Genomic DNA, 18,312 nt, shown 5'->3' with positions numbered 1-18,312 from the left:
TCACTAAACTTGTTCACCTTAGACGTTTGTGTTTAGAAGAATGTGAACTTGATAAGCTACCGTCATCCATGAGGAATTTGGTATACTTGGATACCCTTGATTTAACACTTTCATGGGATGTTGAAGTTCCAAATGTTTTTAAAGAGATGTTGCGATTAAAACACTTGATACTTCCTTTCTATGGAAATGAAAATGCTGGAAGTTATCGAGTAAGATTGGATGAGGGAGTAGACAATTTGGAGACTCTACTATACTTTCATAGCAGATGCCATGAACTTAAATGTATGGACCGAATGAAGAATCTCAGGATTTTTGGAGCAAGTATACACGATAATGAAAGCTTGTCAGCTATCATGAATGTCATTATGAACTGGAACAAGATACGGGAATGTACTATTCTCATTGTAGGAAGTTGCGACTTAACAAATGAGCGAATGCTGGAGAAGGCTTTGACTTGTCCCAATCTTTATGATTTGCATATTTATTCAAAAATAGGGAAGGAGCTGGCAGAGTGCGGGAGTAATTTGTTGAGCTCGAAACTTAGGTGTTTGGATCTGAATGATTGTGAGATTGAGGATGATCCAATGGGGATACTGGGAAAGCTTCCTTGGCTGGCAAAACTGGAATTATGTCAGAAATCATTTGTTGGGGAGGAGATGACATGCCCAACAAACAGCTTTCTTCGCCTCAAGATCCTAGCATTAAGAGAATTACCAGCGTTAAGGGAGTGGAGAGTGGAGGCAGGAGCAATGCCCCTTCTCTCTGAATTAACGATCGAAGAGTGTTATTGCCTGGAGATGGTTCCAAAGGGATTATGTGCCATTTCTACCCTTCAGACTCTCGTAATTGAAAGAATGCCAGAACTGAGTAAAAGGATATCACCATCTGGACAAGATTTCCATGAAGTTTGCCATGTGCCTTCAATTCTTATCTCATTTCTCACATTTCCTTTCTTCAATTTTGATGTGAACACCCCCTGAATTGCAATTTTTTGGATAGTAAACCACATAATAAGTTCATGCGACAAATTAAAGTAGTGTGTTATGCCAAAATTTTGTAAATTCTTTTTTCCTGTTAAGTTAGGCATGCATGATTACTTTTTTTTCTTGAAATTGCTATAAAACCAAAACACATCTGTCTCCTAATTTTTTTGGTGCCATGTATTCGCAAATCACAACTAATAATCTTATCTCTTTAGGGTAACACAATTCTAAAGTTTCAACTGAGGTAAATATGTTGCCCGTCGTCACTAGAAACTAGCATAAAGCATTATTTTCAATAAATTGCAAAGTTCTATATAGGAACACACATTTTAAGTCATTTTTAGTCATAGAATTCCAACATAGATGAGCTATCTACCCTACCACATTCATGTCACAGATTAAAAGTGGAGTAGTTATATATTCCATGTTCTTTTTATTTTCATTTTTCATATGATTAATCATTTAAAATTCTTACTCCTTGTTCCTGCTAAATTAGGCATAATCACTGAAAAAATGCATGATCACAAGATGTTGATTCATCTGAGTCTTGAAAATTATTTGCCAAAATAAAATCGTAAACTCTAATGCCGTCATTATGTTTTTATTTTCATTCAATAGTATCCATAACTAGAGAACTCTTCTGTATATTATTGCCGATTTACAGGTTGAGCTTTAATTCTTTGGAGAGTAATGGATTATCACTGCCACTTTTGGTGCTCAATGAAAACAGTTTACCTTTCTGTAAAGGCCACATTCCTTGCTAAGGTTTTGTTGCAGCTCAACTCATTGTAAGATACTACTCCTAGTATATTTGTGTATGAATTGATATTGATGGTCTGTAAAAACTTAAATGTTGGAAACGGCAAATTGTATTGTGTCTGTGTTGAATTTGATTTGTGTTGAGTTGAAATTGATGGTATGTAATAACTCAAATGTTGAAAGTGAAGAATTGTATGATTGCGTTTGCCTGTTTGAATGGATTTGATTTGTAATTTGATATACTTAAAGTTATATATACTTGGATTTTGCATGACTTTAGAGGGTAGTTTTGTATGAATCTAATCATATTTTATCTATTATTACGCGTGTTTATATGCACTTCTCTATTATGTTGGTATTTTGACTATTTTGTGAAGAAAGTGTAAAAAAAGTATAAAATAAGTGGATGTGCAGGAGCTTTGGTTTGAGACAGTTTCTGTGAAGTCCAATTAGTTCATAATGCATACAATTCTCTTCATCTTTGAAAGAGCTTCGTGTGGATATCTTAAACCTCTCAATCAGAGTTCGGTAAAGGAAGTTATAGCCGTTTTACAAAGACTGCGAGGAGCAGTAAAAAAGCTGGCGACCTGCCGGGTACGCGTGTAAACGAACCCGGCAACCCGCCTGTAATACACGGGAAAAACGCCTTAGGTCTTCATCTAAGAGTTTATTAAAGAAAATTATAGTACCATTTTATCTAATTAAAATTAAAGAAAATTATCTAAATGCATATTCATTAATTAAAGATAACCTTGAACTATGTTAATGCATATCTATACAATATATAAAAGTGGAGTTTTGGAGAAATTTACAAAATTGCCATTTAATTTAAAAATTATATTAAATTAAATATATATATTTAAAAGCTATTAAATGTGGGATTAAGTGGAGTGAGTGGGAGGTTTTACAATAAGTCATGTGTGAGTAAGTGCAGTGAGTAGGAAGTTTTAATATGTCTACATACACTATGCTTGAGGTCATGTGTTGAATGTTTGAATATGCAATTGAACAATGTTGTTTTGTTTATATAATAATGTAGCATGTGAGGAGGTTTCTCGGGCAAACAATGAAAATGAAGCAGATGTCTCAATTGGAACTGAAATTCCTGACTTAGATACAGTAGATGAGATGATACAAACTCAAGATTCTGCTCATTCGAATGAGTGCAGTCGCGAAGGTCCTTCAACGAGTTATGCTGGTCTTTATATACCATATGATGATCATGGTAATTTTGAAAGTTACACGCGGCACTCTCTCTCTATCTCTTTAATTCCATTGCAAAGTAATATTTTTATCCTTATTTTATTGTAGTTTTAGGTGAGGCTGGCGGCTCTAAAGATGACAAACGAGTTATTTTACCTACGAATTCTGCTTAAGAGTGACGAATTGTGAAGAAGTGGAGGTTTTAGTTTATAATGATAAATTGGTTTTAATTTTAAAGTTAATGTAGTGTATAAAGAAGTTTTATAAATGATGAGTAATTATTCATTGTGTTTAATGTTTTATTGTGATAGATTTTTATCTTCCTACTCCATGATTTAATGTTTACACATTATATTATGTAATTTTTTTCAAATTTATTATGGTTCTGTGCATAGCATAAGCGCGATACTAGTTCATTAATTAAAGATAAATTTGAACTATGTTAATTCACTGGTAACATTTTATTTTTTAAAAATTATAATTTAGATTATAAATTAATTACTATTGAAATAATCAACACACTATATAACTAAAATATTATATTTAATTATAAAATAATTTGATAACTTTAATATAGTTCTGTATGTTTTTTTCGAATAAATTTTTTTATTCAATAATTTAAGTTTTGTTTTTCTTTTCCTTTTCCTTTTGTTATTCTTTCATAGATTGTTCTTTTTCATTAATTTTTTTAGAATATTTTTATCAATGCAGTAATAATGAAATCATTCAATCAATATAAGAAAAAAATATAAAAAAAATTAAAACATTTTTCTTATTCAAATTTGAGTTTTTAAATAAAATAATATAATCATTTTAATGAAGTATTTTTTTCGTGGTTTTTTTTTTTTGGTATTTTCCTAGCTTTTTGTTGTATGTAATAATTTTTTTATTAGTAGTAAGACGAATTAAAAAATGCTGATATGATACCGTCCACCATGGTGGATATTAGGACGATGATACTCTGACAATCGAAGAGTGTTCTTCTCCGGAGATGATTAAGTGGTTGAGTTGCATCTTTACCCTTCAGACTCTCACAATTGAAAGAATGCCGGAACTGAGAAAAGGGATATTACCATGTATAATGTCCAAAGCTTAAATAGTGATTTTTTAATATTTTAACATGCGTTAATTAAATTCGTTATATTTCAAAAATAGAAATTAGTCACAATGAATTAGATTGGAAACAGACAAAAAAGGAGAGAAGAAGCAGTGAACTGGAATTCAATCACATAAGAGCAAAGAAAATTGAAGTAGAAATTTATGGAAACGAAACACCTGAGTGCTATGCAATTCGTGCTGACCTCACACGACCATAGTTCTATCAATGCGATTTGGATTGTCAGTGTCATTGCAATTAAGCGAAGATCTGAATACTGAACAACGCCGACTTCGAAGCGCCGGTGTTTTTACCGAACTACTCAAATTCACTGCATTGCGGCTCCAACACACGACACACGGTAATTAATTTTCCATTGCTGAACTATGCATCGGAGTTATTAGCTTTTTCTTAATTGTAATGTTTTCGTGTGTAATCGAGGAACATCGATTATGGTGTTGTATAGGAGTACATATCAGATATTGAAGATTATTATTGAAGTACATGTTTTATGCATCAATAGGTAACTTGCTGGTGTGTTTTGTTATATTACCGAATTGGAGAGTGCAATATTATTGATGGAAAATTCTGTTTCTGATTCTGTTTCTTTCTAACCGTAGTGATTGAGTTTATCATATAGCTTCTGTCTTTTGCCTGTTACGATTCCAGATTTTCAGTTTCAGAGTGCTTATTGAGAAAACTGATTTCAACTCACTTAGTCACTTACAAGATCGTTATGCATTAGAAAGAAGGGTTTAAGTTTAACTGTTAAAATTCTCGAGGTACTATTCTAGATTTTTATGTCTATTCTGATATCATGCTTTCGGGAACATAATTACTTATGAGGTTTCTGTAAAGACTTCCAAGCTAATTTAAAGGTTTAGTACAGTATTTGTCATCTAATTTCTACTCCCTCTTACCCCTCCTTACCTGAGTCAAGTGTCATTGGTGTTTCCTTTCCCATGTATGTTATAATCCTTATTTCGTTATTCATTGTCGAGTCAAGGGCCGTTGGGTTTAGGACATTTTAGTTTTGTCAAGTTCTTGTGAATATGTTTTGTAATGCCAACCTGCAGTCAAAGTAAAGCTTAATGCAGTCGAAGACATGCATGAGATTTTAGTTTGGAGTTTAATTGGATCCGGACCTTCAATAACTAGTTGAAGAGTTATCTTATTTTCTTGTCACGGCCATGTCTAGAAACAATCACGCTTTTCCTTTTGCAGGAGTTTCAGAAAGAGTTATCTTACTTTCACTGCTCTAGGCTATAAACATATAGAAGCTGGTAAGTGTATATGGTTCTTCCATATGCCGCACTGTTCCTTAAAATTTTGCTATGTGGTTTTAGTTCGATTCTGGTTATTACAAAATTTTTCAGTCATTTATAAATAACATATAAATATAATATTATTCGTTAATTATTTCAAAAGTGCACATGTAGCTCAGTGGATTGGACCTCTGCCTTCTACACGCATAGTTTCCTGTTCCAATAACCTTTTTTCCGCTTTCTCTACCTCTCTCTCTGCTCAAAAGAAGCTCCAAGTGACAGCACATTTGAATTGAAGGACTTGATTGCTGATGATTTTAGGATATGGTTCATTTCCAATTTGGAGAATACATATGTATTCTAATTGTGAAAACGTACATAATTTTCTAACTCTAATCATGTGCAAATATTAAAAAATATTTAATTCTCCAACTCTAATAATGGAGTACAAATTTACCCTGTTCTTCATCACACGTTTCTTATCTATATTTCCATATCTATTAACTATACATTTACTTTGTTCTTCATCACACATTCCTTATTTATATTTCCTATCTTGTATCATTCTTTCCCTTTTTTTTCATATATGATCACTGGTGAAACAATCAGAGCTTGGAACTGTTGCAATGGCAGAGGCAGTGGTGACGATTGCTCTTGAAACCATCCGTGATTTGCTATTGGAAGAGGGAAGGTTTTTAGTTGGCGTGGCTGATCAAGTGAAGGAGCTCGAGTGGCAGCTCAAAGAGATGAAGTGTTTCCTAGAAGACGCTGATGAAAGACGACATGAAAGCAGAACAATCTCTAATTGGATCTCCGAGATCAGAGATCTCGTCTATAGATCTGAATCCTCCATTGAAAGACACGCAGCTTATCAAGTTTCTTCAAGGAGAAGAAACCTCAGGCAGTTCGTCCGCAACTATTCCTGCATTTTGACAGATTGCAACTCACTCCACCAATTAGGCTCCGAGATTTCACAAATTACATCAAGTCTGGAGAGGATAAGCAAGGCTATGCAAGAAATCGGCATAAAAAGAAGCATAATCATCAATCCAAATGGAGAGGGAGAAAGCTCGGCTCGAAACAACATATCAAGGAAGACTTTCCCCGATTTGGAGATGGGAGATTTCTTCCTAGGCATGGAGGATGAGGTGGAGCAGCTTGTTCATTACCTAGGGAAAGACACAGAGATCGGATTATATCAGTTTGGGGAATGGGAGGGTCAGGCAAGCCCGCCATTGGAAAGAAGCTCTACAACGAGATGACCGACTTTGATCTCTCGGCGTGGGTTTGCATTACTCAGCAATGTCAGAGTCGATCTGTTAGGGAGGATGTTCTGAGGCAACTAGAGAAGAAGAGGAGAGTTTCAAGTCTGAGCCATGAGCCACGAATAAGGGAGGAGGTTTCAAGTCTGAGCGATTCAGAGTTGTATGATAGACTATGTGAGATACAAAGAGAGAAGCGATGTCTCATAGTTTTGGATGATGTTTGGGAGCTTTCTCAGTGGGATGAGTTGAAGCATCCATTCATAGTCCAAAATTTACAGAGCAAAATATTGGTGACAACACGGAAACAGAAGGTTGCAGGGATTGGATTAGCAGTGGAAAATGGGCTCTTACATATGGATGCTGCTTTGGAACTACTAAAAAACAAAGCATTTCAGCATGGAAACATTCCAGGTCAGTTTTATACTATTATTCCAGTCATGCTAAATAACATGGGATGGATTGTCTACTACCCCTATGTCAAGATTCTTTAATATATCAATGTCAACATAGGTATAATAAAACAAACAAACAAAAATATGTTTGCACATTTGTTATGTAAAGTTAATTATTTTCTATTTTCTAGTCTAAAATATCTCAAAACTTTAAATTCTGAAGAAAGCACAATTCATTAATGGCTTTAGGTGTATTTATATCTTGCCAAGATAGTCACACCTTTTTTTTTTCTATTTGTATCATAACAAAATGGTTATGTAGCAGAAAAATTTATGTTAAATAAATTCAATTCACTTGTTTCTCCTTATTGTCAAAATTTCGATTAAGTATTAAGTTAAAATGAGTAAGACCACCTAGCCCTATACATAAATAATATGTACGAGACCAATTTTGGATACAAAAATAATAGGATTTACATGCGTGACTGAATTGAGTGAAAATAGTGAATGCAGAGTATTTGTGTGATTGCACTTATAGACTTACAGTTACAATCATCTTAGTTGTATGACTATATTAGTTTATTTTTGAAGTCTTTATAAGCTACTGGAGCTTACTTTATAGTTTATAGTTTACAGATTGTTTATAAGATTATTTCGCCAAATACTTTGAAAGAATTTTTAAGGTCTTACACAATTTGTAACTTGCTTTAAAAACTTAATAACACCTTCTTAGTCTATTGCACTATTCAATTGATCATCATTTTATTATCAATTCAAAATGCAGACTTTGCATTGGAAGAAAGATTAAAGAAAATTGGGAAAGAAATGGTGCATAAATGTGGCTATCTGCCTTTGGCGATTTCTTTACTCGGTGGGGTCTTGAGAAAGAAAAATTCAATTATTGAGTGGGAATTAGTAAATGAGGATATCAAAGAAGCCATATATAGTGATGAAAAGCAGATTGATGGAGTGCTAAACTTAAGCTATGAAAGTCTACCCTATTATTTGAAGCCCTGCTTTCTCTATATGGGTATATTCAAGGAGGACCAAAACATACATGCTATGCATCTATATAGGATGTGGATAGCACAAGGCATGATTTCATATAAGAATATTGGAGACAAGGAGAAAACTTTAATTGACATTGCTGAGCTGTACTTAAGTGAGTTGGCCTCCAGGTCCATCGTTCAAGTTGAATTCCAGTTAGCTTATGATGTCGCCAATAGAACTAGAAAATATCATTCATGCAAACTTCATGATGTAGTACGAGAACTATGTTTGAAATTGGGGAAAATAGAGGATTTTGGTGTGCAGAGTTTGGAGTATCAAGGTGGGAAACTTAGTACCTTAGCACAGGAAGCTTCCTCACATATGAAAATCCAACATTTGGCTATCCGTTTCAGAAGTGAAGTTGAGCATAAGCTTACAGTCGCTTTTGGAGAAGATACTTGCAAACATATAAGGTCTCTTCAAATATCCAATCTCATAAAATCGAATATTATCGAGTTTCCCCCATAAAGTATAGTTGATTTTCAGAAATTGAAATTGCTGAGAGATCTAGTTATCAACAGATTCAGATTTTCAGGAGGAAAGTTACCGAGAGGAATTACTGATCTTGTTCACCTTAGATGTTTGCGATTAGAAGAATGTGAACCTGATAAGCTACCGTCGTCCATTTGGAATTTGGTATACATGGATACCCTTGATTTAAGAAGTTCAATGGATGTTGAAGTTCCAAATGTTTTTAAGGAGATGTTGCGATTAAAGCATTTGATTTTTCCTTTCTATGGAAATGAAAAGGTTGGAAAATATCGAGTAAGACTGGATGAGGCATTTGATGGATTGGAGACTCTATTACACATTGATAGTAGATATCATGAATTTAAATGTATGGACAGAATGAAGAATCTCCAACGTTTTGCAGCAAGAATACATGACAAGGAAAGCTTGTCAGCTATCATGAATGCCATTACGAATTGGAATAAGATAGTAGTCTGTAGAATTTATATCGAAGGCAGTTGCGACTTAATAGGTGAGCAAATGCTGGAGAAGGCTTTGACATGTCCCAATCTTCATGACTTGGGGATCAGGTCAAAGTTAGGGAAGGCGCTAGCAGAGTGCGGGAGTGACTTGATGAGCTCGAAACTTAGGTTGTTGGATCTGTTTGGATCCGAGATTGAGGATGATCCAATGGGGATACTGGGAAAGCTTCCTTGCTTGATAAGATTGCGATTATATTGGGAATCATTTGTTGGGGAGAAGATGAGGTGTACAACGAACAGTTTTCTTCGCCTCAAGAGGCTAACATTAAGAGGTTTACCAAAGTTGAGGGAGTGGAGAGTGGAGTCAGGAGCCATGCCCCTTCTCTCTAAAGTAAAGATCGCAGACTGTTCTTGTCTAGAGATGGTTCCAGAGGGATTGAGGGGAATTTCTACCCTTCAGAAACTTGTAATTAAACGGATGCCGGAATTGAGAAAAAGGGTAACGCCTTCAGGACATGATTTCCACAAAATCTGCCATGTCTCTTCAGTTATCATCGAGGACTAGTCTTCACCCAGGTATTTCATTTCTCACAGTCTTCAGTTTTGACGTGTTTTCTTTGGTTGCAAATTTATCCTAAGAAAATGAGTGATAAGAAAAGATTGATTTTTGATATTTCCTCCGACCCACAATAGGAGTCACATTTAAGAATAGTGGATTGGAAAAGTCAAGAGGTCCACTTTTTAATATTGGTTTTAACATAAAATGTGAGTGACGTGAGTTAGTGGAATGTTGAACATACTTACCATACTATTTATTTTAGGACAGACTGAAATGACAAAATATGACTCATTATTTTGAGGCGGAGGGGGAGTATCATATTTTAGTCGAGTGAATAAGGAAATGTGGAGTCTAGAGGGGATTTAGGGACGTATGCGTTGTCGGTGCTCCGGTAAAGGTGGAGAGGATGGGGCCAGAATTGGGATTAAGAATATCACCATCAGGACAAGATTTCCATATAGTCTGCCATGTCCCTTTAATTCTTGTCGAGGACTAATAGTATTCACCCAGATATCTCATTTCTCACATTTCCTTTCTTCAATTTTGATGTGAACACCCCCTGAATTGCAATATTTTGGATAGTAAACCACATAATAAGCTCATGTGACAAATTAAAAGCATTGTGTTATGCAAAATTTTTGTAATTTTATCCTGTTAAGTTAGGCATGCATAATTATTTTTTCTTGAAATTGCTATAAAACCAAAACACTTCTGTCTCCTAATTTTTTTCGCACCACGTATTCGTAAATCACAACTATTAATCTTATCTCTTTAGGGTAACACAATCTAAAGTTTAACTGAGGTAAATATGTTGCCCGTTGTTACTAGAAACTAGCAGTAAACCACTTAACACATTCATGTAACAGATTAAAAGTAGTTATATCTGTTCTTTTAATTTTCATTTTCATTTTTCATATAATTAATAATTTAAATTTCTTATAATTCTTTGATCCTGCTAAATTAGGCATAATTACTGAAAAATGCATAATTACAAGATGTTGGTTCATTTGAGACTTATAATTAAGCTCTTGAATATTGTTTGGCAAAATAAAATCGTAAACTCTAATGCCGTCATTATGTTTTTATGTTCATTTAATAGCATTCAATCGTAAACTCTACCCCCGGAGGTACTCCGAGGTCAGCCTGATTTGATCGATTCAATTCTGCTTTGTGATATTATTATGTGCTCACGATTTCTACACCACGATGATGCTCGAGTATTACTGTAGAAGTAAGTAGCTGCCTCAAGTTCAAATTCGGGATGTTTGAAATTGAACCTTGAGATTTAAAGACTTGATTATGGAAGATTTTCAGATTTGATTCTCATTTCCAATTGGCGTATATCATATATTGGGTTCCTTCCATATGTTTAAAGAATTCCCAAAAGAAACATACAACCGTTTGATTCTAATTGTGAAAATGGACATAACTTTCCAACTCTAATCATGTTCAATAGAAAAAAAAAAGTTGTACAAGCTGTGCATTTACTTTGTTCTTAATCGCACGTTAGGCGGCAATAGTTGGAGCATCTTGTAATTAAATACTCTACATAGTTGACAATCAAGCCACTAATCACATGCTAATTAATTTTGTTATGTTTAATCATGTGGCAATGGTAGCTGGCACTCACGTGACGTTCACTAGTTTCAACTCACAAATGCTAAATACTAGAATTAATTAATTCAAGTGTATAATAACACATCAATCATGCAAGCGCCTTTACTTGCTTCTTTCATTCCTTGTTTCTTCACATCTGAGCGCCGTTGACCAAACAATCAAAGCTTGGAATTGTTGCAATGGCAGAAGCAGTGGTGTCGATTGCTCTTGAAACTATCCGTGATTTGCTATTGGAAGAGGGAAGGTTTTTAGCTGGTGTGGGCAATCAAGTGAAAGAGCTCCAGTCGCAGCTCAAGGAGATGAAGTATTTTCTCCAAGACGCTGATAAAAGACGACATGAAAGCAGAACCATCTCCAATTGGATCTCCGAGATCAGAGATCTGGTCTACAGATCCGAATCCGCCATTGAAAGACACGCAGCTTATCAAGTTTATTCAAGCAGAAGAGGCCTCACACAGTTCGTCCGCAAATATTCCTGCATTTTGACAGATTGCTACTCACTCCACCAATTAGGCTCCGAGATTTCACAAATTACATCAAATATCGATAGGATAAGCAAGGCTATGCAAGAAAACGGAATAAAAAGAAGCATAGTCATGAATCCAAATGGAGAGGGGGGAAGCTCGGGTGGAAACAACAAGTCAAAGAAGACTTTCCCCAATTTGGAGATGGGAGATTGCTTCGTAGGCATGGAGGATGAGGTGAAGCAGCTTGTTCATCACCTACGGAAAGATACAGAGCATCGAGTTATTTCAGTGTGGGGAATGGGAGGGTCAGGCAAGACCGCAATTGCCAAGAAGCTCTACAACGAGACGGCCGACTTTGATCTCTCTGCGTGGGTTTGCATTACTCAGCAATGCGAGAGTCGATCTGTGTGGGAGGATGTTCTGAGGCAGCTTGAAAAGAAGAGGAGCGTTTCAATCCTGAACGATGAGCCTCGAACAAGGGCGGAGATTCCAAGTCTGAGCGACTCAGAGTTGGTTGAGAGACTATGTGAGATACAAAGAGAGAAGCGATGTCTCATTGTTCTGGATGATCTTTGGGAGCTTTCTCATTGGGATGAGTTGAAGCATCCATTCGTTGTCCAAAATTTGCAAAGCAAAATATTGGTGACAACACGGGAACAAAAGGTTGCAGAGATTGGATTGGCAGTGAAACATGGGCTCTTACATGTGAATGCTGCTTTGGAACTACTCAAAAACAAAGCATTTCAGCATGGAAACATTCCAGGTTAGTTTTATATTACTCCCCCCGTCTTCTAGAAATAGACACTATCTAATGCAAAATTGATCTAAAAGAAGGGAAAAAGAAAAAGTATCTAATGTATTGTTTATGGATAATGAGACTCACATTATTAGTGTAATGAAGATAAAATAAATTAGTAAAATAGTTAAGTTGGAAAGAGAAAAAAAGTAAAGTAATAGAGAGAAATATTATATATCTTACCGAAAAAGAAAATAACTAACGTTATAACTTGAGACAATAAAAAATAAATACAATTCAAGTAATTTAGATTGGCGGAAGTACTTTATAGCGGAATGGATCACCCACTATATTATATATTGACCAATGTAGATTAGTGGATCTCATATTTTGAAGAGAATCCATTTTCAATACAACCCCTCTCTTATACCTTCTCTGTCGTATTTCCTCTCTTTATTATTTTTTATTTAAATAATTGTGTTTACGTTTCACGAGAAATGTAATTGTATTAGTAAATTAGCATTTCCTAAAAATTATTACTAAAAGGCTTATGATTATTATGAGTCCACTTTATAATAATGTATTAGAAAATATAGTAATATATAATGTAATAATTCACGAATGATAATAACTTAAATTAATTAATATTTCGTAATATAAAATACGAAATAATAATTGAATATATACCAAGCAAAATGAAATAAATTACTCGAAGATATATATCTTTCTAAATTAGTCGAAGATATACATGTATATTTTTGCATCAAATATAATTAATTTAAGTCGAAGATATATCTTACTAATAAATAAGTATAAAATTAACTAAAATTAATAAATACTACTCCCTCCGTCCCCGAATACTTCACACGGTTTGACCCGGCATGGATTTTAAGAAATGTAATGGAAAGTGTGTTGAAAAAGTTGGTGGAATGTGGGTCCTACTTTTAAAGTATTAGTTTTATAATAAGTGTGAGTAGGAATGTGTTAGTGGAATATGAGGTCCACTACCAAAAATGGAAAAAGTGAACTGTGTCAAGTATTCGGGGACGGACCGAAATGACAAACTGTGTCAAGTATTCGGGGACGGAGGGAGTACTGTTTTTTAAATTTTAGATGATACTATGATACTTAAATGATTTTCATAATTAAAAAAAAACAAAACTATAAAATAAATTGTACTATTTGTTTTTTTTTTTATCACTGACCTGAAAAATATCATAATTTTTTTATCATGTACGAATTACAATACACATTTGATCAATTCTCTCTACATTGTTTTTTTTCCCTAACTAAGATTCCCATTATAAATTACAATACATATCTGATCGATCCTCATGTGTAGTTTCTAGAGCAGTATTTAACGAATATATATTTGCTCAATTTGTAATTTGTTCTCTTAAATTTTTAACATTACAGTCGAACTTCGATTAAAAAATAAAAAATAATCGCATATTAACTCATTTATTTAACATTTTAAGGCTATATAAGTAATTTATTTTCTCTTTTTCTTGATAGAGGAGTATTAGAGTTCTTAGCGCAATCACTAAATTATGAAATAAATTAAAATTTGATTAAGGATTTTTGTTATATTAATTGTATTTACGATTTTGATTTGATCTTTACTTTCTAAATTTATATCATACAAATTCTTTATTTTTAGAGTGTCATAGTCGAACTTGATATAAAAAAAATCACATATTTTAACTAATGTATTTAATAATTTAAAGCTATGTAGTTAATATTTTGACTTTTATGTTATACTAAAAAATATTATACTCCCCCATCCATGAAAAGAATTTCATTTGGCCATTTTAGGATGTTCACAAAAAATAGTCTAATGTCTATAAATGGAAAGTCTATTTCTCATATTTTACCTTTTTATCCCATCTATCATACTTTACATACTTTTTCACCATATTTCTCTTACTTACCTACTTTTTTCTAATTCTCTTTTACTTCATCAAATTTATTATTAAATCCATGCCGTCTATAAATGACAGAGGGAGTGTTCTTAGGTACTTAATTTCATGAAAAAATTAAAATTTTGATACATGATATATTAATATTGACTAAGTATATGTATTTGTTTTTAAGAATTTTTACATAATTCTTATTTTAATTATTTACTATTCAAAATTCTAATTTCTTATTAGTTGGAACATTGCAATTCTTTTATTCCAAATACTATTAATTTTTGAAGTAAATTTTATACGATGATGAAATGTAGTTTAATTGGTAACACGTTTCCATTCAATAGGTTGGAGACTCGAAGGGTCTAAGTCATCATATGATAAATGCAAAACGACTATTGATCTTTTAAAAAAGATAATTTTCACTAATCACACAATAACTTTTGTTCACAAAAATAATACGGAGCACAGAGTAATTTTATTCAAAATAATAATATTTTATTTATTAAAATAATAAATTTTATTAGTAAGAAGAATATCTTTTATTAGTACAAAACATTAACTTTTATTCAGAAAAATTATACTAGTAATTTTTATTCATAAAAATATTATTTTTAATTTATAGAAATATTAGTAACTTTTAAATAAAATAGTAAATTTTATTTTTAAGATCAATCATTTTTAATTTTATAATTAAAAAATCACATGAGCTCTTTCAATAGATTTGAAATTATGAAAAATATCTCAATAATTGATCTTATAAGCTAGCGAAATAATTAGTCATAACAGAGATAAAATTATAAAGAAATCAAATTAAAGCAAATAATTCAAATACACAGCACACTAGAACTATTTTTGTAAATTAACCATTGCTTATAAATTGTTAAAATATAAATTGAGTTGATAAAATTATTTTTGAAGTGATCATAAGCTAGCTTATTTTATGACAGAATAGTAGTTTGATTTATAAGCTTTTTTTTCCAAATACTTTGAAAGTATTTTTAAGGTCTTGAACAATTTGTAACTTGTTTTAACATAATTATAAGAACACTTTCTTAGTCAATTGCACTATTCAATGATCGTCATTTATTATTACTTCAATAGGCAGACTTTGACATGTAAATGATGCATCGCTCAGGTGTAAAATTAGTTCATTATATTTTCAAAAGCGCACACATAGCTCCATGGATAGGACCTTCTAAATGCATAGTTTCCGGTATTTTTTTTTCTCTACTGACAAGGAAGCTCCAAGTGGCAGAAAATTTAAATTTAAGGACCTGTTCTTGAACAATTTGTAACTTGTTTCAAAATTCTTATAAGAACACTTTCTTAGTCAATTGCACTATTCAATTGATTGTCATTTATTATTACTTCAATACGCAGACTTTGCATCGGAAGAAGAATTTGAAAAAATTGGGAAAGAAATGGTGCAGAAATGTGGGTATTTGCCATTGGCAATTTGTTTACTCGGTGGGGTTTTGAGAGAGAAAACATCGATTATTGAGTGGGAATCAGTAAATGAGGACATCAAAGCAGCCATATATGGAGATGAAAAGCAGATCGATGGAGTGCTTAATTTAAGCTATGAAAGTCTACCCTATTATTTGAAGCCTTGCTTTCTCTGTATGGGTATTTTCGTTGAGGATGAAATCATACTTACTTGGGATCTATATAAGATGTGGATAGCACAAGGCATGATTTCATATGAGAATATTGGAGACAAGGAAGACTCTTTAATGGACATCGGTGATCTGTACTTAAGTGAGTTAGCCTCCAGGTCCATTCTTCAAGTTGAAATTTATAATGATTATGATGAAGCAAGTAGAAATGCAAAATATAAGAGCTGCAAACTTCATGATGTAGTAAGAGAACTATGTTTGAAATTGGGAAAAAGAGAGGATTTTGGTGCGCTGAGTTTGGAGTATAAAGGTGGGAAACTTAGTACCTTTCTACGGGAAGCATCCTCACATATTAAGATCCGATATTTGGCAATCAATTTCAGAAGTGAAGTCGAGCACGAGCATACAGTGGCTTGTGGAGAAGATACCAGCGAGCATATCAGGTCTGTTCAGTTATCCAATCTCATAGAGTCGAACGTTGTTGAGTTCCGCCCACAAAGTATACTTGATTTTCAGAAATTCAAATTGCTAAGAGAACTAGTTATCGTGAGATTCAAATTTACGGGAGGGAAGTTACCGAAAGGAATCACTAAACTTGTTCACCTTAGATGTTTGCGTTTATATAACTGTGAACTTGATAAGCTACCCTCTTCCATGAGGAATTTGGTATATATGGATACCCTTGATTTAACAGGTTCAGCGAATGTTGTAGTTCCAAATGTTTTTAAGGAGATGTTGCGGTTAAAACACTTGCTTCTTCCTATCTGTGGAGATGAAAACATTAGAAACTATCGACTAAGATTGGATGAGGGAGTATATGAGTTGGAGAGTCTAGCATTCTTTGATAGTAGATGTCATGAACTTAAATGTATGGGCAGAATGAAGAATCTCAAAAATTTTAATGGAAGAATACACGATAATGATAGCTTGTCAGCTATCATGAATGGCATTATGAACTGTAAAAAGATAAGCAATTCTTGTTTTTGGATTGAAGAAAGTTGCGACTTAACAAGTGAGGGAATTCTGGAGAAAGCTTTGACATGTCCCAATATTTATGATTTGGTGATTAGGACTAAGTTAGGGAAGGCGCTAACAAAGTGCGGGAATGATTTGTTGAGCTCGAAACTTAAGTGTTTGGTACTGACTGGATCTGAGATTGAGGATGATCCAATGTGGATACTGGGAAAGCTTCCTTGCTTGACAATATTGCAATTCTATTGGGAATCATTTGTTGGGGAGAAATTGACGTGTCCAGCAAACAGTTTTCTTCGCCTGAAGAAGCTAACATTAAGAGGTCTGCCAGAGTTGAGGGAGTGGAGAGTGGAGACCGGAGCCATGCCCCTTCTCTCTAAATTAAGTATAGCAGAGTGTTCTCGTCTGGAGATGATTCCAGAGGGATTGAGTGGCATTTCCACCCTTCGGACTCTTGTAATTAAACAAATGCCAGAATTGGGATTAAGGGTATCACCATCAGGACATGATTTCCACAAAGTCCGCCATGTCCCTTCAATTATCATCAAGGACTAGTCTTCACCCAGGTATCTCATTTCTCACATTTTTCTTTCTTTAGTTTTGATGGTTGGCAAAATAAAATCATAAACTCTAATCCTGTCATTATATTTTTCTTTCATTCATTAGAATTCATAACAAGAGAGCTGTTCATCCCTTTTATTTTATTTTAATTTTCTTTTGCTGCAGGTTAAATATCCTCCCCTTCTTGCTTCAGTTACGTTGTTGTATTTCTCTGAGTGTTCCTTTTTGTACTCTGTTCTCTGGCAGGCAAATCCTTCCTAGTTACTATGTGTTTGTGCATAAGTGATTGTTTGGAATCTTGGTAATTTGAAGTTGTGTAGCGTTGGTTAATAAGATATTTTATTTGAAATGATGTTGTGTTTGAATTGAAATTGATGGTTTGTAATAACTCAAATGTTGAAATTGAAGAATTCAGTATGTGTTTCCGTTGAATTTGGCTTGTATTGAATTGCTCGATTAATCATGTTTAAAGTCGATCCATTAGGATCATTGAACACTTATACAAGGAAATATTATTTTGTGGAGTACCAGATTTGATTGAATCTATATCCATAAGGATATTATTTTTTGGATATTCTTTTCTTTGTTTCAACACCTCTTGGTCAAAATATTCGTCAACCGGCCTTTTGATCGAGGAAGCGTCAATTCAACTTCGTCTTCTATAAAGTTTCTTCAATTTGATTAGTTTGATCATATTGAATCTAGTTTCAGTTTCATACTAATTGCGATCTTCTTACTGAAAAATACATCTGACATTTGGAGAAAAAATAAATCTTATGTGACAATTTCTGTTGCCACAACACTTCAGTTAAGCCAATTTCCACTCATCTAAATTGGATTTCGCGTTTGTACTTGAGTGAGGAATCGCTTGCTATTTCTTTGCTCTATCAAGTGACTATATTCCTTCGATAAAGCTGAAATAATTG

General features: G+C 33.6%; 3 protein-coding genes and 1 pseudogene across 4 annotated transcripts; all 4 read left to right on the top strand.

Moving 5' to 3' along the window:
* The first annotated feature begins 68 nt into the window (after window positions 1-68).
* On the top strand, window positions 69-980 carry LOC125195437 (disease resistance protein RPP8-like). Its single transcript, XM_048093586.2, has one exon. The coding sequence runs from the start codon at window positions 69-71 to the stop codon at window positions 978-980; it is 912 nt and encodes a 303-aa protein (XP_047949543.2).
* Window positions 981-4,436: 3,456 nt separating this feature from the next.
* On the top strand, window positions 4,437-8,372 carry LOC125195900 (putative disease resistance protein At1g50180; annotated as a pseudogene). Its single transcript, XR_016128904.1, has 4 exons — window positions 4,437-4,564; window positions 5,266-5,324; window positions 5,916-6,982; window positions 7,748-8,372. The product of XR_016128904.1 is annotated as a putative disease resistance protein At1g50180 (transcript).
* Window positions 8,373-8,481: 109 nt separating this feature from the next.
* LOC125200086 (putative disease resistance protein At1g50180) lies at window positions 8,482-17,818 on the top strand. The gene is made up of 4 exons (XM_089056268.1): window positions 8,482-9,521; window positions 11,308-12,351; window positions 15,618-17,391; window positions 17,552-17,818. Exons 1-3 carry the CDS (start codon window positions 9,461-9,463, stop codon window positions 17,378-17,380), a joined length of 2,868 nt encoding a protein of 955 aa, XP_088912394.1. The 5' UTR covers window positions 8,482-9,460; the 3' UTR covers window positions 17,381-17,391; window positions 17,552-17,818.
* LOC148929446 (putative disease resistance protein RXW24L) lies at window positions 8,656-9,419 on the top strand. Its single transcript, XM_089056854.1, has 2 exons — window positions 8,656-9,230; window positions 9,365-9,419. Exons 1-2 carry the CDS (start codon window positions 8,656-8,658, stop codon window positions 9,417-9,419), a joined length of 630 nt encoding a protein of 209 aa, XP_088912980.1.
* Window positions 17,819-18,312: the final 494 nt, after the last annotated feature.

The sequence above is a fragment of the Salvia hispanica genome, chromosome 4 (assembly GCF_029641045.1).
Source record: "Salvia hispanica isolate PSC_SH4W2 chromosome 4, Shi_PSC_v1, whole genome shotgun sequence".
NCBI classification, from domain to species: domain Eukaryota; kingdom Viridiplantae; phylum Streptophyta; class Magnoliopsida; order Lamiales; family Lamiaceae; genus Salvia; species Salvia hispanica.
The sequence above is the reverse complement of the archived record's forward strand: the minus strand, read 5'-3'. Positions and strand labels throughout refer to the sequence as shown.